Source organism: Dama dama, chromosome 21, assembly GCF_033118175.1.
Source record: "Dama dama isolate Ldn47 chromosome 21, ASM3311817v1, whole genome shotgun sequence".
Classification (NCBI taxonomy): Eukaryota; Metazoa; Chordata; class Mammalia; order Artiodactyla; family Cervidae; genus Dama; species Dama dama.
In genome coordinates, this window is record NC_083701.1 from 56,326,816 (window position 1) to 56,345,685 (window position 18,870).

Below are 18,870 nucleotides of genomic sequence, written 5' to 3' on the forward strand. Positions count from 1 at the left end.
CTGGAAATAAAAGCAAAACTAAACAAATGGGACCTAATGAAACTTAAAAGCTTTTGCACTACAAAGGAAACTATAAGTAAGGTGAAAAGACAGCCCTCAGATTGGGAGAAAATAATAGCAAATGAAGAAACAGACAAAGGATTAATCTCAAAAATATACAAGCAACTCCTGCAGCTCAATTCCAGAAAAATAAATGACCCAATCAAAAAATGGGCCAAAGAACTAAACAGACATTTCTCCAAAGAAGACATACAGATGGCTAACAAACACATGAAAAGATGCTCAACATCACTCATTATTAGAGAAATGCAAATCAAAACCACAATGAGGTACCATTACACGCCAGTCAGGATGGCCGCTATCCAAAAGTCTACAAGCAATAAATGCTGGAGAGGGTGTGGAGAAAAGGGAACCCTCTTACACTGTTGGTGGGAATGCAAACTAGTACAGCCGCTATGGAAAACAGTGTGGAGATTTCTTAAAAAACTGGACATAGAACTGCCATATGACCCAGCAATCCCACTTCTGGGCATACACACTGAGGAAACCAGATCTGAAAGAGACACGTGCACCCCAATGTTCATCGCAGCACTGTTTATAATAGCCAGGACATGGAAGCAACCTAGATGCCCATCAGCAGATGAATGGATAAGGAAGCTGTGGTACATATACACCATGGAATATTACTCAGCCATTAAAAAGAATTCATTCGAACCAGTCCTAATGAGATGGATGAAGCTGGAGCCCATCATACAGAGTGAAGTAAGCCAGAAAGATAAAGAACATTACAGCATACTGACACATGTATATGGAATTTAGAAAGGTGATAACGATAACCCTATATGCAGAACAGAAAAAGAGACACAGAAATACAGAACAGACTTTTGAACTTTGTGGGAGAATGTGAGGGTGGGATATTTCAAAAGAACAGCATGTATACTATCTATGGTGAAACAGATCACCAGCCCAGGTGGGATGCACGAGACAAGTGCTCCGGCCTGGTGTACTGGGAAGACCCAGAGGAATCGGGTGGAGAGGGAGGTGGGAGGGGGGATCGGGATTGGGAATACATGTAAATCCATGGCTGATTCATATCAATGTATGACAAAACCCACTGGAAAAAAAAATAATAATAATAATAAAAATTTAAAAAAAAATAAATAAATAAAAAGGATAACCAATAAAGACCTTCTGTATAGTGCATGGAACTCTGTTCAATGTTACGTGGCATCCTGAATGGGAGGAGAGTTTGGGGAAGAATGGATACATGCTTCTGTATGGCTGAGTCCCTTTGCTGCTCACCTGAAACTGTCACAAAAGTGATAACTGGCTATACCAGTAACAAAATACAAAATAAAAAGTTAAAAGAAATTGTATCATTTCCTGCCTTGAGGTGGGGCTGTACCAGTTAATACTTTAATGAACCTTCTTGATCTAAAACATTGTTTAACTATGACTGTTTACTAGTAACACAAGGTATATGTTCATATTTTTTGCATTAAACCACAAAGGAGACTAAAATTAAAAGTGGGGTAACTTAAAGAGGAGCTAACTGATTTTGAACAGATTTAATGTCAGGTTTTAATCATAAACTATTTCAGTACTTTGCTACTGGTGTGAACTATTATACAAAATAATTTCAACTCAAGGAATCTCAATGTTTTCCAGATTTTGTTGTTATTGTTTTACCTTTCTTGTGGCACAGCAAACCAATATTCATGTTTCTTATCTCTCTGTGCATACTGTTGCATTGTTGCACTTGCTTGAGATACAAATGTTTTCCTCATAGGTTTTCCGACTCTGAGACATAAGAACTTATGCAATCGATGCCTTCTCTTTTCTTTTAAAAGTGCAGAACCTAGAATTGAGATAGAGTGTTTATTCAGTTCTCATATACCATGTCTGAATAATTTAAAACAATTTAGACAAAGTAATGTTTATCTCCAAACTTCTGAAAAATAATTACAGAATAAAACATTACTTTACTGAAAGGTGAATTCTCTTAAGTAGCTTATATATTTTTCCATCAAAAGTGACAAGTATAGCAAGACTAATAAACTAACACCCAAGTTATGAACTGATATTATGTCTAAGAGTATTAGAAAAAAATTTAGAAGATCCAGAAATTCTGGTTAAATTTTTGTAACAACCACACTAAAGTAATTATTCATACACATACATATACAATATTCTGCACACTATCACCCTTCTAGAACAATATCTAAATAAGTTTGAAGAATTTTCAAAGTTTTACTGTAATATGGTTGTTAAACAAAAAATTCAGTAAAAAATTTTCTGAAGCTTTTACATACATATGTGCTAGATTCAGCCATCCGCTTAGTTTATGAAGCATGAATCATCTCTAACCTTTCCAACCACAGATGCTGACATACGACACACTGAAGGTCTGACATGTGGATCAGTTCAGGAAACTGGACATTAATCAGCTTACAAAGGAGGCGCACTATGGAGGAAAAGGCACCCTGCTATAGCCAGGAGACCTGGATACTAGTCATGTCTTTTTTCTGTGTAACACTGCGCAAGGTGCGTAATCTATCTGAGCCCCAGCATTTGCATCAGGTTAAAAGAAGAACTTTTACTATTCTTCTCACAATTATATTCCATTATATATTTACATTATATAGTTTTATGATAAAAGATCAGAAACTTTGAATAGTTCCCTATATAGAATCTCAAGTTTCTTAAAATTAGCTACTTAAAACTAGTTTTCTTGTCCTCCCTCCACATGCACATACAAAAAGAGGAAACCAAATAGCAGCAATCCAGGAACACCTATCTAAACATATCTACGAAATGTTCTCCTTTTAGTAATGTGTCATAATAGGAAAACTCAATCAAAGCCTACATCCAAACAAACTCAATAAAATACAAGTAGTCTACTATATTACTGGGTCAACCAGAATGCAATATTTTATAATTTTCCAAGATTTCAGAATATAAGACAACCAAACACAAACATATCAAATAAAGATATCTATGCCAGTATTCGTCACAACATCAATCTTAATAATATGAATTGTTAATAACAACTGAGTGGCTTAATAAATACAGAAATAGCTAAATTACAGGGCCATTGAAAACCATGAAAGAACTACACGGGTTCAAGTTGACCCTTGAACAACACGGGGTTGAACTGCACAGGTCCACTTCTGTGTAGCTCTTCTTCAAATAATACATACTATAATGCTATGATACATGGTTGGCTGAATCCATCTATGCAGAACCACAGACATGGAGGGCAGATTGTAAAGTTATACATAAATTTTTGAATGTGGGAGAGGAGTATGTGTCACCCCTTAACCCTTGGGTTGTTCAAGGGTCAGCTGTATGATGACACAGGAAAATGTTCATGACATAAAATATGAAGTGAAAAAAGCAAGAAACTATACTACACGTAATCCTAATTTTATATGAAAAATATACATATATAAAGATATATTCAAATTATATCAATATTGTATATGTGTGTGTATATAAATGTGTGTATGTAGATACACATAAACACTAAACAGCAAAGATAAACACACCACAGTATTAACAATGATCATCTCCAGGTGATGAATTCCAGGTAATTTTTTGTAAATTTTCTAAAAAGTAACATATTTGTCAAAAGTTCTTTAATGAACATTCATTAACTCTGAATAATGAAAAAAATTCAATCTTTTATAGAATGTAATTCCTAAACATCTATTGAATATAATCCTTAGGTCTTCAGTATATCTAAATTATTTACAGTATATCTCAGTATATCTAAATTCAGTATATGCAAAGAAAATTCCCTGTTTTGAAAAACTGAATCAAACCCTAGTGTGTTGCTGGTGGGACTATAAAATGGTATAGCCACTGTGGAAAACAGATCAATGGTTCATCAAAAAAGTAAACACAGAATTATCACAGAATCCAGCAAATCTAGTTCTGGTATATAACCAAAGTAAAAAAACTGAAAGAAGGAAATCAAACAAATTATTTGTACACTAATGTTCATAGCAGCATTATTACTCACAACAGCCAAAAGGTGGAAACAACTCAAATGTCTATCAACAAATGAACATATAAAGAAAATGTGCTGTGTACAATGGAATATTATTCAGCTTTATATAGAAAGAAAATTCTGACACACTACAACATAGATGAAACTTGAAGGCATTATGCTAACGGATATGAGCCACACACAAAAGGGAAAATATTGCATGATCCCACTTATATGAGATACTTAGGGTACAGACACAATTCATAGAGACAAAATGAAGAATGGTGCTTGCCAAGGACTCTAAGGAGGGGAGAATGGAAGTTATCATTTAATGAGTAGAGAGTTTCAGCTCAGGAAGATGAAAAAGTTCTGGAAATGGATGGTGGTGATGGTTGTACAACAATGTGAATATGCCTAAAGCTCCTATATTTTATATTAAAAATGGTTAAACTTGCAAATCTTATTTTATGCATATTTTAACAATTAAAATTTTAATTACAGAACATAAATACGTAAATTAATCTGAAACCAATACTCCAACAGAATATGAGAAATGTTAGCTAAGATACTTGAGTTATACCACTTTTAACATAATGTACAAAGCAGAATCATTGTGTAGTAGAAATAAAAACTATTACTATAATTTTCAAAAGTCAACAACAGTATGAAAATACAAAATTGAAAGAGAAAATGATACTTATCTTAGTTCTGCTTTTTATTTATTTTAAATTTAAAAAATCTTTTAATTCATTTATGGCCATAGCACATGGCATCTGGGATCTTAGTTCCCTGACCAGGGACCGAATTTGGGCCTGCTGCACTGGAAGCACAGTCTTAACCAGTGGACAGCCAGGGAGTCTCCTTAGTACTGCTTTTTAAAGAAACACAACCAGACAATGACAGAACTTGTGGATACTTGAAAGAATTTCAAAACAGATTTTTATGTCTAATTACACTTTTAAAAAATGAAGGGATTATACAACTTTGGCAATTACAAATTGCAATTATGATATTATATATACAATTTTAAGGGGCTTCCCTGGTGGCTCAGACTGTAAAGAATCTGCCTGCAAAGCAGGAGACCTAGGTTTGACCCCTAGTTGGGAAGATTCCCCTGGAGAAGGGAATGTCTACCCACTCCAGTGTTCTCACCTGGAAAATTCCATGGACAGCGGAGTGCGGTGGGCTACAGTCCATGGGGCTGCAAAGGGTCAGACATGACTGAGCAACTAACAAACTACACAGTTTTAAAAGGTATTCTAATGATGTAACATACCAAGAACTTAAAAAAAACAAAAAGGGAGAAATCATAGGTATTATAGCCTTGTGTGCATTTTCAAAAAATAGTTTAAAGACAGAATGCAGTGGATCAGGAATGCTTTAACATGGTGGAAAAGATGCTCATTATGTGTACAATCCACTGTGAGATAAGACAGTAGAAACCAGACACTATGTACTTGTACCAGAGAAACATCTGTCAAGGGCCACTAGATTATCCTTCAGAGTGGCCTAAGATACAGCAGCTTTTGAGTCAGTGAGCAAAGAGGGGGACAATATACAGTAAGACAAACTAATTTAATATATTCCTCAACACTTACCTTCTATATCGGCTGTTGCTATTTTATGCTTAATTTCTTTTTGTGACACCTGTTGAATATTCTCCCTTTGCTGTTTAGTTTGTTGCATGGAATGGGATTTCCAGAGTTTCCGTAGCTCTTCTACCTCAGTCTCTGAGTCCTGATTTTGTTCCCTTCCTTGTTTTCCTTTGTTGACAACTTGCTTTTGTTTAAATTCTATTGCTTCCCCACAAGGCATACTTTCTTTTTCAACTTCTTCTTGATGTAGTGAATTCTCATTAAGAGGAAAATCCTGGTTACCTTTTTTTATACCTGCGCTTTGTTCTTTAAGACCTGATATTTTTTGAAGATTATCTGTAGCCTGATCTCCTTCCTTAGTGGCCATTTCAAGATTTAACCCAGTTTTAAGAGAAAGAGTCCCAACTTCATTGGCAGTATGTCCAGAACCAGATTTTAAGTGATCGGGAGTACTAGCAGCTTCTGATATGACCGTCAAACACTCTACTCCACTCTGAGTGATGGTCTGCACAGATTCTGATGACGCACCAGATGATTTATCATGTCGCAGCTCATCTGAAGAAATAAGCTCCTCCCGAATAGGAGACAGTTCTGATTCTGTGAACACATCTTCAGAAAGAGACTCCTCAGTGCTCCTAGGAGCAGTGCTGGCACTATCAGTACCCGCATCACGGATTCTTGAGTCTACTTCATCAGTATTACTTCTTGTCACTTTCTTTAAATGGCAGAAGTCCCTTCCTGATAACTGATCTATCTCTCTGTTAGTAAACAAAATTTAAAGTTATTATTTTTTAAATTATAGAATTTTATTTTCCACAAACTTAACACTGAATTAATATCATTAAAAAGGCTTTTATGTAGCATACATCTCTTAATAGCATACTAAAAAACTGATTCATATAGAACAAGTAATTAAGTCAAGTTTTTGCATCAACTACTTAAGCTATGGGAAATATCAACGTAAGATTTACTGAATTGATCTACCTGGAGAGAAACTGAAGACACAACTTTTGGGTGAAGCTGTAATTCTAAACTAAAATTTACTCACTGATGAAATATGAAAAATAGGCTTAAACAGAGTTTTGATTAAAATTATAAATGTGTTAATAAAGCACACTGACTGATACTACGTACACACACATAGTGCTTATATAGATTTAAGTAGAAATTAAACTAAATAAATGACTCAAATGCAAAGCTAAAAATCAACCTGAAAAGAATTAAGGCAAAAGTACTTAGAGGAATTCTTCATGGTTCCAGTGACAACTCTTAACAAATTCTAAGAGAACTTGTTCAGCTAACAGGTTAGATATTAGCTAGCTGAATGATTCATCGTTACTTCTAGATTTCCATGTTTAATGCCATTTGTAATATACAAGCACTAATGTTCAAAGGTGAGGTAGTTTAAGTTCTGCCAGGAGGCAGTGCAAACACTATAGCATGAGATACAAGTCAACAATTTAAAATGATGGCTAAAAACCAGTAAATGGAAACTACTTGAGTTTTAGTGGGAAAAAAATATTTATGCAAGTTTGAGAATAGAAAAGACTGGGAAGTAAGTTGACACAAAATTTATTGGTGACCTCTGGATGGTGAAGCTGGGTAACTCTTTTCCTCTTATTCTAGTATTTGATATTTTTATAATGATAAACATAATTTTCACTGTGCATAGGATAGGTAAAATTTAGTTTTTAAAAATTATCAATCAGTTGAAGTCCAATTCCTATCTCTGCCTTCCTTGTACTGATTGATTCACCTTCAGAAATGCAAGCATCTAGTCTGTGCTATTAAATATGTAACAGTGTCATCTACTGGTGATTGACTAAAACTGCACATACAGAGGCCTGAAAGAAAGTGAAGTCGAGCTCTTTTGTAACCCCAGGCACAGCAGCATGTCATGCTGCTCCATCCATGGGATTTTCCAGACAAGAGTCCTGGAACTCAGCAAAAAGGTTTGAGAAACTATCTGTAAAAGACCCTTAGATAAGAGATAAAGTTAATTAAATCCAACAGGACACAGATTTAGATAAGTGTTGTAACTTTTTCTTTTTTATGTCAGTCATGCTGCTGTTGTTCCTGAAGAATACCTTTGAAATCAGCTTCCCAGTATAAGACAGTAGAAAACCAATCAAATCTTATACACCTCATTTTTACCAAACATAAAATTATTCTGCAAAACCACACAACTCATTTATCTGATCTGTTGCCAGATATTTGTTTTTAATCAATTCATAAGGCAGGATTGAAAGAAATGTCCTTTTGGAGTAATTTTTTAAAAATGTTTGGATCAAATATATGGTCTTTCCAGGTGATGTTCTAAATGATAAAAAGGTGATTTACAAGAGGAAGAGGAAGAGTTCCACAGCATCTGTGTAGAATAGCTATGGACCATACCACATAATACTCAATAAAATCCCAGAGTATCCTAACACAAATGGAAAATCAGGGCAAGAGAAAATGATCTCACCCATGACTGACATACCTATAATCTTGATTCTCTTTTAATCTAATCCTTCACTCCTTCACCTTTGTCTCACCTCTCCACCTGCCACAGTAATCTTTATTTGCTCAGACTGATTCTGGATGATGATATATTAAATAACTAACAGTAGAGGCAATCTTAGGAATAATCTGCACCTCTAAAGATGAGTTTACCAAGCCAAAACAGTTATCTATTGGGGTGGCAGGTATAATGGAGATTCTTAAATAAATGATTTTATTCTACCTTAGGTATTCTAACAATTTATGTAGCCTGCCTCAGAAACAAAAATAACTTTCTCTCTTTTGTAAGTAGTTCTGTCTCACAAAGGTTAATTTTAAAACAATCATTATCAACTTTGTAGGTTGTTACAGGAACAGAAATCTCAGTATCAGTTAAAGTGAAGACAGTTTTTAAACTGTTGACAAAGGAATGACAAATTACGAAGAAATAGGGAAGTTCTTTTCTATTTCAATTTTCTTCCCTTGTACTTTCCTATTCTTCTCTTTGTATATCTATCTTTTATTTTCTTCTTTTATTTATTATCCTTCCCTTTTCTCTCTGTCATTACTTTACAGGCTGTGCTGACCTGTAACCTCACACCTGTTACCTGAAACACACAAATTCCATAACCAATACATTCCAAGGTTAACTTTAAACTTGTGCAATCCGTGGGTCTCTCCCCTATATTTTACACTTTCCTGAGAGAGAAGGATGCAAACATATAAATCAGTAAATAAAAGACAAAGCTGCTCTGGTTTTATCAATGTCAGGTCTTTGTTCATCACCTTTCCCAAATCCCACACCCAACTCTCCAGGCTTTTCGAAAGAAAATTTGAAAGGTATCCTTGATTACTTATATTCCTTTAAATTACTAATAAAAATAATTTAGAATTATGAATTCTGTATCTGAAGAAAAAGGGCTGGTAAACATTGAATTAAATGAATACTATAGGTTACTTTTAAATATCAGGTTCTCTGACCAAATATGTAAATATCAACTTAAAACAATTCCTAACTATTCCAGTAGAGTACAAATAATCTTTTCAATACTATATATGTTTCATTACTGATAAAATGAAAAGCATCTATAATAAAACTATTAAAAGATACTTAAAAGAGTTTATTAGACCAAGGTCAACTAACCAGATGAAATAAAATTGCAAAGGAGTATAATATCACTCTTACATGGGTAAGGATTCCTTTATTTTGCTATCCAAAATTTCTTTGTACATTGCTGCTGACATCACCTCTTCCATTGGACACATGATGCCATATTCCTCACAGCCATTCTCTTGAACCAATGGGTCAGTTTTATGTGGGTCAAACATTATATTATTTGGTGTAACTAGCAATACACCACTGACTGTGCCCTAAGATGAAAAAAGAAAATAATGTTTAATCTTCAAAGTTTAAATTTTCAAAAATTATTTTAGATATTTTTACTGATTTTCTTCCCATGTTAGGCCACCTACCTTATACAAAAGTAGTACACTCAAGCACTATGGCATTCTCATGAAAATGCTTTTAATAATACCCAAATTTTCCCAGTAAATTCTCCTTGCTAGCAGGGCAAAGTACAAAGAATATTATATTCACCATCAATCAGTCAAGTCATGAATTAAAATCTGCAGCCTCAGTAAAATGTTGAGTTATATCAGTAAGATAATTGCAGTAATGTAAGGACTGTAAAGTCCTCCAAAGGCATAAGACTTGTTTCACATTAATTTGCACACAACTTCTTGTGTTGTTCCCTCACCAAAGGTATCAAATAGTTTCATGCAGACAATGCAAGTTTAATAAATAATGTGCCTATAACCCAATCCACTATAAAAGGAAAACAGTACAATCTGTTTAAAGTATCTTTAAAAATAAGTCTCCACTTTACTTGACTCTGCTAGCCTACTTATGTGGCCTTGGGCAAGCACAGCCTCTGGGACTGTTTCTTCATCTGTAACATGAGATAGATTAGATGACTTCTATGACTTCTAAGGCATATGGTATCTACCTTAATTTAATCATGAAAAGCTATGGCATTTTAAATATATTTATATAAATAGCAAAACAAACATAAAGAACCCAACCCTCTAATCTTACAAATGAGCAAACTGAAGTACATAAGAAGTTGATCCCACTAATATTAGCTAATATTTACTGAATGCTTTGTATGTACCATGCTTTATATATATATTTTTCATTTTCTCTTCACAATTATAGTTCTGAAATGAGAATGGAGGCGAGAAAATTAAAATTGAGAGAGGCTAGGCAATTGGGTGGCATCACCGACTCGATGGACATGAGTCTGAGTAAACTCCAGGAGTTGGTGATGGACAGGGAGGCCTGGCGTGCTGCGATTCATGAGATCGCAAAGAGATGGACATGACTGAGTGATTAAACTGAACTGAGGCAATTTGTTATAAATAATCAACAACATAGCTAACTAATAAGTGGTAGGACTAAGATCCAAAATCCAAAAAGTCAAATGCTTTATACTATAATCTCTCCACATTTGAGTTACAAACATTAATCACTCCAACTCAAGTACCAAAAATTCTTTAATCCCATACTACTTATCCATTTATTTATTTCTGAAGTACTGTTGATTTACAATGTTTCTTTGACTTCTGCATAAAGTGATTCAGTATTAGTAGGTGGGATCCTCTCATCTGGCCAATTAATAATGCCTGCTCTGACCCTGGTCATAATATGAATTTTCCTCTGAACTACTCAAGCTCAATCAGAACAACAAGCAAAATTCAGTCAAGGAAGAAAACCTCCCACAGTTATGGGATGGATTTATAAGGTTAATATCAGGCTGTGGTCATTTTAGATTTAAGGCCCCCCCTTCCCATGGACAGAGGAGTCTAGTGGGTTACAGTTAACAGGGTCACACAGAGTCAGACATGACTGAAGTGACTTAGCACTTAATCTTGAGAACAATTAAATTATACTAAGGATAACCATCCTAGTAACACTAGGAAATTGGACTGGGAGCTTTATGGACAGTGCCAATATATAATTTCCCTGAAAGATAAAGATTAGTATAGAACAGACATCAGATGACCTGAGAATACATTGGGCTAAACCTAACAGAAGTTCTTGGCTTAATTCTAATTATGACCTTAATAATATTGCTAGCTATATTATTTATCCTTTGCCGGTTTTACAATATTATTGTTTCTTACAATACAAAGGTGTGACTGAACCTCCAATGAACATAATGACAACTAGGCAATGTGAAGCAGTTGATCAAATACATAGTTCTGTATGGTATCAATGATTCTAACAGTGTAATTCTAGACATGGGAGGATAAAAGAAGAGGGATTACTTCCCTGGATCATAATTAGAAGACAGATGTCCAGAGATCTCTGACTATAAAGACTTAGTCCAGGAATAGCACACTGAATGGCCTATCAGCAAAATCATCACCTAGGAATGAGCCTTGCTAGCTATGTGGGATGGATGGTCATGAAATGCCTCCCAAAGTATGACTGAATTTAAGACCATGATGGGGCCCAGTCAACTAACTGGCATTGGCCGTGGGTGCTTGTCATCTACCTCTACAAAGATTAAATCGTGTACTGCTGCAGCTGCTGACCTTCAACACCCCTTGAAGGAGTTTAGGGTGGAGAGCAGAAATGTGGCACTCTGTGCTCTGGGAAAACTGGAAGGGTAGGTCTTTAGACAGTAAGATATACTCAGGAGCTGGTTTTATGAGCCCAATTCTTGTATCTCTTCATATCTAGGAAATCACTAAAATCCTTCATGGTGACAACTGTTTCCTATGACTAGCAGAAGCTTCACGAGACCAGCGGAAACTTCCTACCAAAAATTATTGCTTGATTGCATGTATTCCCCCTTTACCAAAATCACATATATACTGTGCTTCCCCACAACCTATTTGAACAGTTTCTCAGAGCTATCTGAGGTGCTGTGCATGTTGTGCATTTTTTTAAGTCAACAGGGTTAATATATACATTCTTTCTAAATCCCATTTTCAAACTCTCATTCCAGAGCACAGGCTCTACAGCATGCAGGTTTAGTTGACCCTTGAGAATCCGCCTGCAATCCACCCCATTCAATTCCTGGGTTGGGAAGATCTGCTGGAGAAGGCATAGGCTACCCACTCCCCTATTCTTGGGTTTCCTTTGTGGCTTAGCTGGTAAAGTATCCGCCTGCAATGGGCGGGACCTGGGTTTGATCTCTGGGAAGATCCTCTGGAGGAAGAAAAGGCTACCCACTCCAGTATTCTGGCCTGGAGAATTCCGTGGACTGTATAGTCCAAGGTGTTGCAAAGAGTTGGACATGACTGAGTGACTTTCACAAGACAAGACAAGAAAGTGGAATCTTCCTGGACCAGGGATCAAACTTGTGTCCCCTGCATTGGCAGGCAGATTCTTAACCACTGGACCACCACAAAAGTCCTGTATAGTTTTCTGATGATGACCCACACCAAGGTACATCATAATCAAATTGATCAGCAATTAAAAAAAACTCAATCAAAAAATAGGCAGAAGATTTAAACAGACATTTCTTCACAGAAGACATAGAGATGACCAAGAGATACCTGAAAAAAGATGCTCAAACTGTTAATTATTAGAGAAATGCAAATAAAAAACTACATGAAGATACTTCCTCACACCAGTCAGAATGACCATCATTAGAAAAATCTACAGGACTTCCCTGGTGGTTCAATGGTTAAGAATCTGCCTGCCAACGCAGGGGACACAAGTTTGATCCCTGATCCAGGAAGGTTCCACATGCCGCAGGGCAACTAAGCCTGCAGGCCCTCCAGCCTGTGCTCTGTAACGAGAGAAGCCACTGCAATGAGAAGCCTGTGTACCACAACTAGAGCAGCCCCTGCTTGCTGCAACCAGAGAAAGTCCATGAGCATCAAGAAAGACCCAACACAGCCAAAAATAAGTAATTAAAATAAAAAAAAAATTAATTAAAAAAATCTACAAACAGTAAATGCTGGAGAGGTTGTGAAGAAAAGGGAACTCTCCTACACTACTGGTGGGAAGGTAAATTCATATAGCCACTTTGGAGGACAGTATGGAAGTTCCTTAAAAAGCTAAAAATAGAGCTACTATATTATCCAGTAATCCCACTTCTGGGTATATATCCAGAAAAAAACATGGTTCCAAAAGATACACACATCCCAGTGTTCACTGCAGTACTGTTTACAGAGGAATGGATGAGGAGAATGTGGCACATATATACAATAGAATATTACTCTGTCATTAAAAACAGTGAAATAATGCCAAATGCACAACATGCATGGACCCGGAGACTATCATACGAAATCATGTAAATCAGAGAGAGTAAGGCAAATATGTAGTACTGTTTACGTGTATAATCTAAAAAAATTTATACAAACAAATTTATTTACAAAACAGTAACAGACTCAGATTGAGAGAACAAACTCAGGGTTATCAGGAGTAAGGCTAGCTGGTGAGAGAGATTGGGAGTTTTGAACTGACCTATGTACACTACTATATTTAAAATAGATAACCGGACCACAGTGGCCTGAGGGCAGCTAGAGGAGGAGGGTATTTGCCTTGCAGAGCAACTCATATCTGTGGCCACACAATCCACCTCCCCCACCAATTCCCACCATGTGTCCATTTGGCCACAGAGCCAGCAGGAAGCGCTGGGCTCTGGGCACTGAATGGGTGGCTACACCAGACCAACGGCTGGGGCAGCCCTGTCTACAGGCCTTGTGGTGCAGCTGTCGTGCCTGGCCTTGACCTTCCCTTTGGTAAGGGACTCACTTGCATGCTGATTACCTTCTTCAACCTGGCCTGGCAGCTATGTATTAACTTCCCCTACTTCTAAGTCATGGCTTCAGTGATTCTCAACATCTGCCTGCAGCTACATATTTAGAGCAACTAACTTTGTGGCACTGAGGTTGGGGGAGGCAGCAGGATGGCTGACCTCCACCCCCAGCTCACCTCTAGAGCAAAGTGACCAGTTCACCTCAGGCATACACACTTACTGGCCTGTGCTGCCTCTGACCCATATTTTCATGTAAATTGGTGGCTAGAAATCATTATTTGTGGAAAGCTTGCATATAACCAAAAAGTCTAAGATATAATGAGAAGCTGAATCTCAAGGAAATAGCTAATTCAAGGAACAGAATTTAAAAACCTGAAAATCCTCAGAAATAGCTGCAAAGCTCTTGCATACATAAAACAAAAGACAGCACAAACATAGGGAAGTGACACTGAGCATCCCCCGCACAGGGCAACCTGTGGGGAAAAAAGGAAAAGTTACTAATGACTTCAATGAAGATAAAACGTACAAAAATGGTCCAAATAGGAAGCAAATCTTCCAAATTAGAAAAAAGAAGTGAACAGACTTTCAAATGAATAGAGTCAATTCTAGTCAATAGATGGATAAAGTTAGAAGCTAATCACATTATCTGGAAAGCACACATTTCCTCATCCCAAAAGAAAAAAACAAGGGCAAACAGAAGCTACAGGGAAAAACAAACATTTCAAACTGTACAAGGAGAGCATGCTTCAAATATGAAGCAACATCAGATGTGACTGTTTTTCAACCATCGCCTGGAGAGTGAGAAAGGGAATCTGAACACTGGCACACGTGGATCAAGACTGCAGTCACGGAAAAATCCAATCATAGTGTTCAACTTTGCTATTCAGTGAACAGTGTTTAGATAACCATTACAGTGGAAGTATTAGTTATGGCTTTTCATTTTTAGAGTAAATCTCTAGGCAAAGCAGGGAAGACTTAACTATGGTCACGGAAGAGAATGGGAATATTAACCAACTTTGACAAGTACAGGCAACAAGTTGGCAGGTAGAGGGGAAGAAGTGGAATAGTGGTGTTATTCTCCTAAACAAGGAAGTTCAGATACTGTCTCTAGTTGAAAGAGTAAGACAAATTTAGGGGTTACATTTTTAAAGTGAATAAGGTAACAAACAGAAGAGTTAAAAACAGTTGACACAACCATATGTGGGAGGGAGGTAGAAAAACCAAGGAGACAGTAGAAAGTCAGTAGAAAATGCCTCATGTCATCAAGTTAAGAAACATTAAGAAAAGCCTATTATTAGGAAAAAATGGACTTAACCTCTAAACAGACATATAGAAAAGTTTCTGCCTCTGGGTTGGGGAAACAAAAGTTGAGAAGGGTGGGCATGGTTCTACTGCTATTCATTATATGCCTTTTTGTACTAGTTGATCTTTTAAAGTGTTAGATTAAAAATTAAAACTTAAAAAAAATAAAATAGCCAAAGCCCTACTGTATAGCACAGAGAATAAGCAAATGAAAAGATGCTCAATGTCACAAATCATTAGGGAGGTATAAATTACATTACCATTAAAGACCAACAAGCATAACTAAAATCTAAAACACTGACAACAGGGAATTCTGGTGAGCATATGGAGCAACAGCAACTCTCAGCGACTGCTGGCAGTAAAACAAAATAATGCAGCCACTTTGAAAGGCAGTTTGGTAGTTTCTTACAGAGCTAAATCCAGTCTTACCTCATGATCTACCAATCACACTCCTTAGTATTCAATCAAAGTAAAAATATATGTATATACAAAACCTGCATACTTATGTTTATAGCAACTATATTCCTTAAGTGTCTAAACTTGAAAGCAGCCAAGATGTCCTTCAGTAGGTGAATGGATAAACTGTTGTACAGTCACAGCAACAAAACAAGTCGTCAAGCCATGAAAGACATGTTGTTGTTGTTTAGTTACTAAGTCATATCCTACTTTTTGTGACCCCATGGACTGTAGCCTGCCAGGTTCCTCTGTCCATGAGACTTTCCAGGCAAGAATACTGGAGTGGGTTGCCATTTCCTTCTCCAGGGGATCTTCCCGACCCAGGGACTGAATTCGCATCTCCTGAATTGGCAAGCGGATTCTTTAGTGCTGAGGCAGCAGGGAAGCCCATGAAAGACATGGAAGACTCTTAAATGCATGTTGAAAGAAGCAAGTCTGAAATTATTCAATCATACTTCAGGATTCTATAATAACTGTATGACACTGACAAATTGAAAAACTATGGAGATAATAAAAAGATAAGTAGTTTCCAAGAGTTCAAAGAAAAGGATGGATGAACAGACAGAGCACAGAGGATTTAGGGGGCAATGCAACTACTCTGTATAATACTGCAATGCTGGATACATGTCATTATACATTTCTGAAAACCCACAGAATGCAGGACAAAGAGTGAATTCTGATGTAAACTATGAAATCCCACTTTAAGAATAAGACAATACAGAAACCAAGTTAACACTAACCAAAAGGAAGCTGAAGTGACTACACCCATAACCATAAAAGCAGATTTCACAGCAAAGAGTATTACCAAGAAGAAACAGTTTTTCATAATTAAACGAATCAATTCATCTAGACAATTTAAGAATCCCAAACATTTTTGTACCTAAGCACAGCATTTCAAAATAACAAAATAAAAACTGATAGATGACGGGAGGGGGAAACAAACAAATCCACAATTATAGAGGTATTTCAACGTCCTTCTGTCAATAATTAATAGAACAAAAAGAAAATTAGTAGGGACACAGAAAAATAACACTCAACTTGACATAATTGATACTTTTAGACTATTTCTCCCAACAACAGTTGAATACATATTCTTTTCAAGTACACATGTAACACGTATCAAGATTTACCACACTGTGTACCATAAAACATTAAGTTTTCAAATAGTCGTCATATGTTCTCTAACCACATGGAAAAACATTAGAAATCAGTAACAGAAAGATATCTTGAAAAACACCAACTAACAAAGAAACTAAACCAAGAAACTTCTAAGTATTCCATGGGCCAAAGAAGAAATAAAGAGAAAGTAATGAATAAAAATACAACAAAACAGAACTCTGGATGCAGTTAAAACAGTATACGGGGGAAATTTATAGCACTAAACATCTATCTCAAATACTCATAATTTATGTACTACAACTATAAAGAAATGGTTTTCATGTGTGACTTCTTAAGTCAGTATATGTGGATTTCTTCTGAACACTGTGGTACTTTTACTCTAATTTCCTTTGAAGCCTAGAAGTTCTCTGCCTGAGAAAATCAACAATTGTGGTAGATAAAACACAGATTCAAACTGGATTTGAATTCTGGCCAGGATAGAGAAACCCTGCACTTGCTCACCTTTTCTTAAAAAATTTCTTTTTTCCCCATGGTGAAGGAATATTTAGTCACTAAGCCATGTCCGACTCTTTTGCAACCCCATGGACTCTAGCCCACCAGGCTTCTCTGTCTATGGGTTTCCCAGGCAAGAATACTGGAGTGGGTTGTCATTTCCCTCTCCAATGGTAAAGGAAAAGAACTGCCTATTTCACAAGATTATTTTAAAATGATCACCATGTGCTGATACTAAAAATATAAATGCAAACTGTCATATTTTGGTAATAGATAAAAAAGGATTACAAGTTTTTCTAAAGTGCTATTCCTTACCTTGCCACTGGTAATATATCTGCAATTAATTTTAAGAAATTTCTCAGTGAATGCTTCTTCCTCCTCAGAAGTTGAAGACACAACTCGTGCAGGTCGAATAGCAGTAAAAGCAGATGAGGGAGTTGCTTCTTTTGGGTGGACTACATCAGGAGTCTTTAAAAAAAAAAAAAAGATAAAGGCATTTCAGTGAACTAAATAAAACTAAGCACATTATTAAAGCCAAATGAATAGCTTTCCCCAATAAGTACTTTTCCCTTCTCATCATATTCTGAGGGAGATCAGCTCAAAATGTTTTTATTATTTAAAAAAAGGGAAAAAAGTCAACTTTTTTTTTACATTTGGAAAAGATCTCCAGCACAGCTTAAACTTACATTTTCAATTACTTCTTTGATGAGAATATATTCATATGATGATATTTTTTACATATACATACACACACACACATATATAAATCATCTTGAGAATGTTGAAAACTGTATCTCTTATATCGCCACCCTAAAGATACACACAATAGACACATACACATTCAGTTGCTCCTGAATCGAATAACTGGTCCTGATCATTTAATAACTCCCTCACGTGTTGGGAGCAGAGAAAAGGTGAGTGCTTGTCTGTGAAACCTAGGAATTCAGCAGAATCCATTCACTGAGGAACTTTTTAAAATTTCAAGCTATAATGAGTTTATCAGTAACATTTTACCAGGTATTAATTAGTTAGATCACAGGTTCTTAACTTTTTTGATGCCATGAAGCATTCCCACAGTGAAGCCTTATAGACCTCCTTTACAGAATGGATTTTTTTTTTTTTGAATACTTAAAATAGAGGATTACAAAGAAAAACAATTATACTGAAACACAATTATCCAAACACTTTTTAATTGGATATATAGGTATATATGCTTCTTTATTAATACATTAAATAACAAGATCTAGAGATGACTCTTATAATGATAATTTTGAAGTACATGGCCATGGACAACATTCTGTGATATCTACAACAATACTAAATTGATTTGAAAATATGTGAGTTCCGCTGGGGACAAAGTCACAGGTATGTCTGGTGCTTTTCTGTAGTTTACTGTTTATATTCTTAATCCTTAAAAATGTTAGATTTCACTTAAAATTTTTTATATCCAAGTTCGCAGAATTCATAGTTCTCCCAAAGATCAGTATTATGTACAAAAGTAAGATGATTAGACAGGTGCCTTTTAATTTCTGTTTTAAATACCTCTAACAAAAGCATTTCATGTCTTATGAGTAAATTCACAATACCTTATAAAATAGTTTTCTTATAATAGCAAAGTTCTTCAGAGTTTTGAACTAAAACCGGCCACACTGTAATA

The 18,870-nt window shown here is 35.9% G+C and overlaps 1 protein-coding gene and 1 pseudogene across 6 annotated transcripts in view; one reads left to right on the forward strand and one right to left on the reverse strand.

The window, feature by feature from the left end:
• Positions 1-18,870, reverse strand: part of OXR1 (oxidation resistance 1) — a 394,634-nt gene that overhangs the window by 36,796 nt on the left and 338,968 nt on the right. For all 6 annotated transcript variants that reach the window (XM_061123604.1, XM_061123606.1, XM_061123608.1 and 3 more), the window contains 4 exons: positions 17,529-17,681; positions 9,254-9,438; positions 5,590-6,344; positions 1,690-1,858 (listed from right to left, as the gene is read on the reverse strand). In XM_061123604.1, coding sequence (XP_060979587.1) covers positions 1,690-1,858; positions 5,590-6,344; positions 9,254-9,438; positions 17,529-17,681 — 1,262 coding nt within the window. The remainder of the gene's footprint in view (positions 1-1,689; positions 1,859-5,589; positions 6,345-9,253; positions 9,439-17,528; positions 17,682-18,870) is intronic.
• Positions 13,343-14,528, forward strand: LOC133042871 (small integral membrane protein 10-like; annotated as a pseudogene).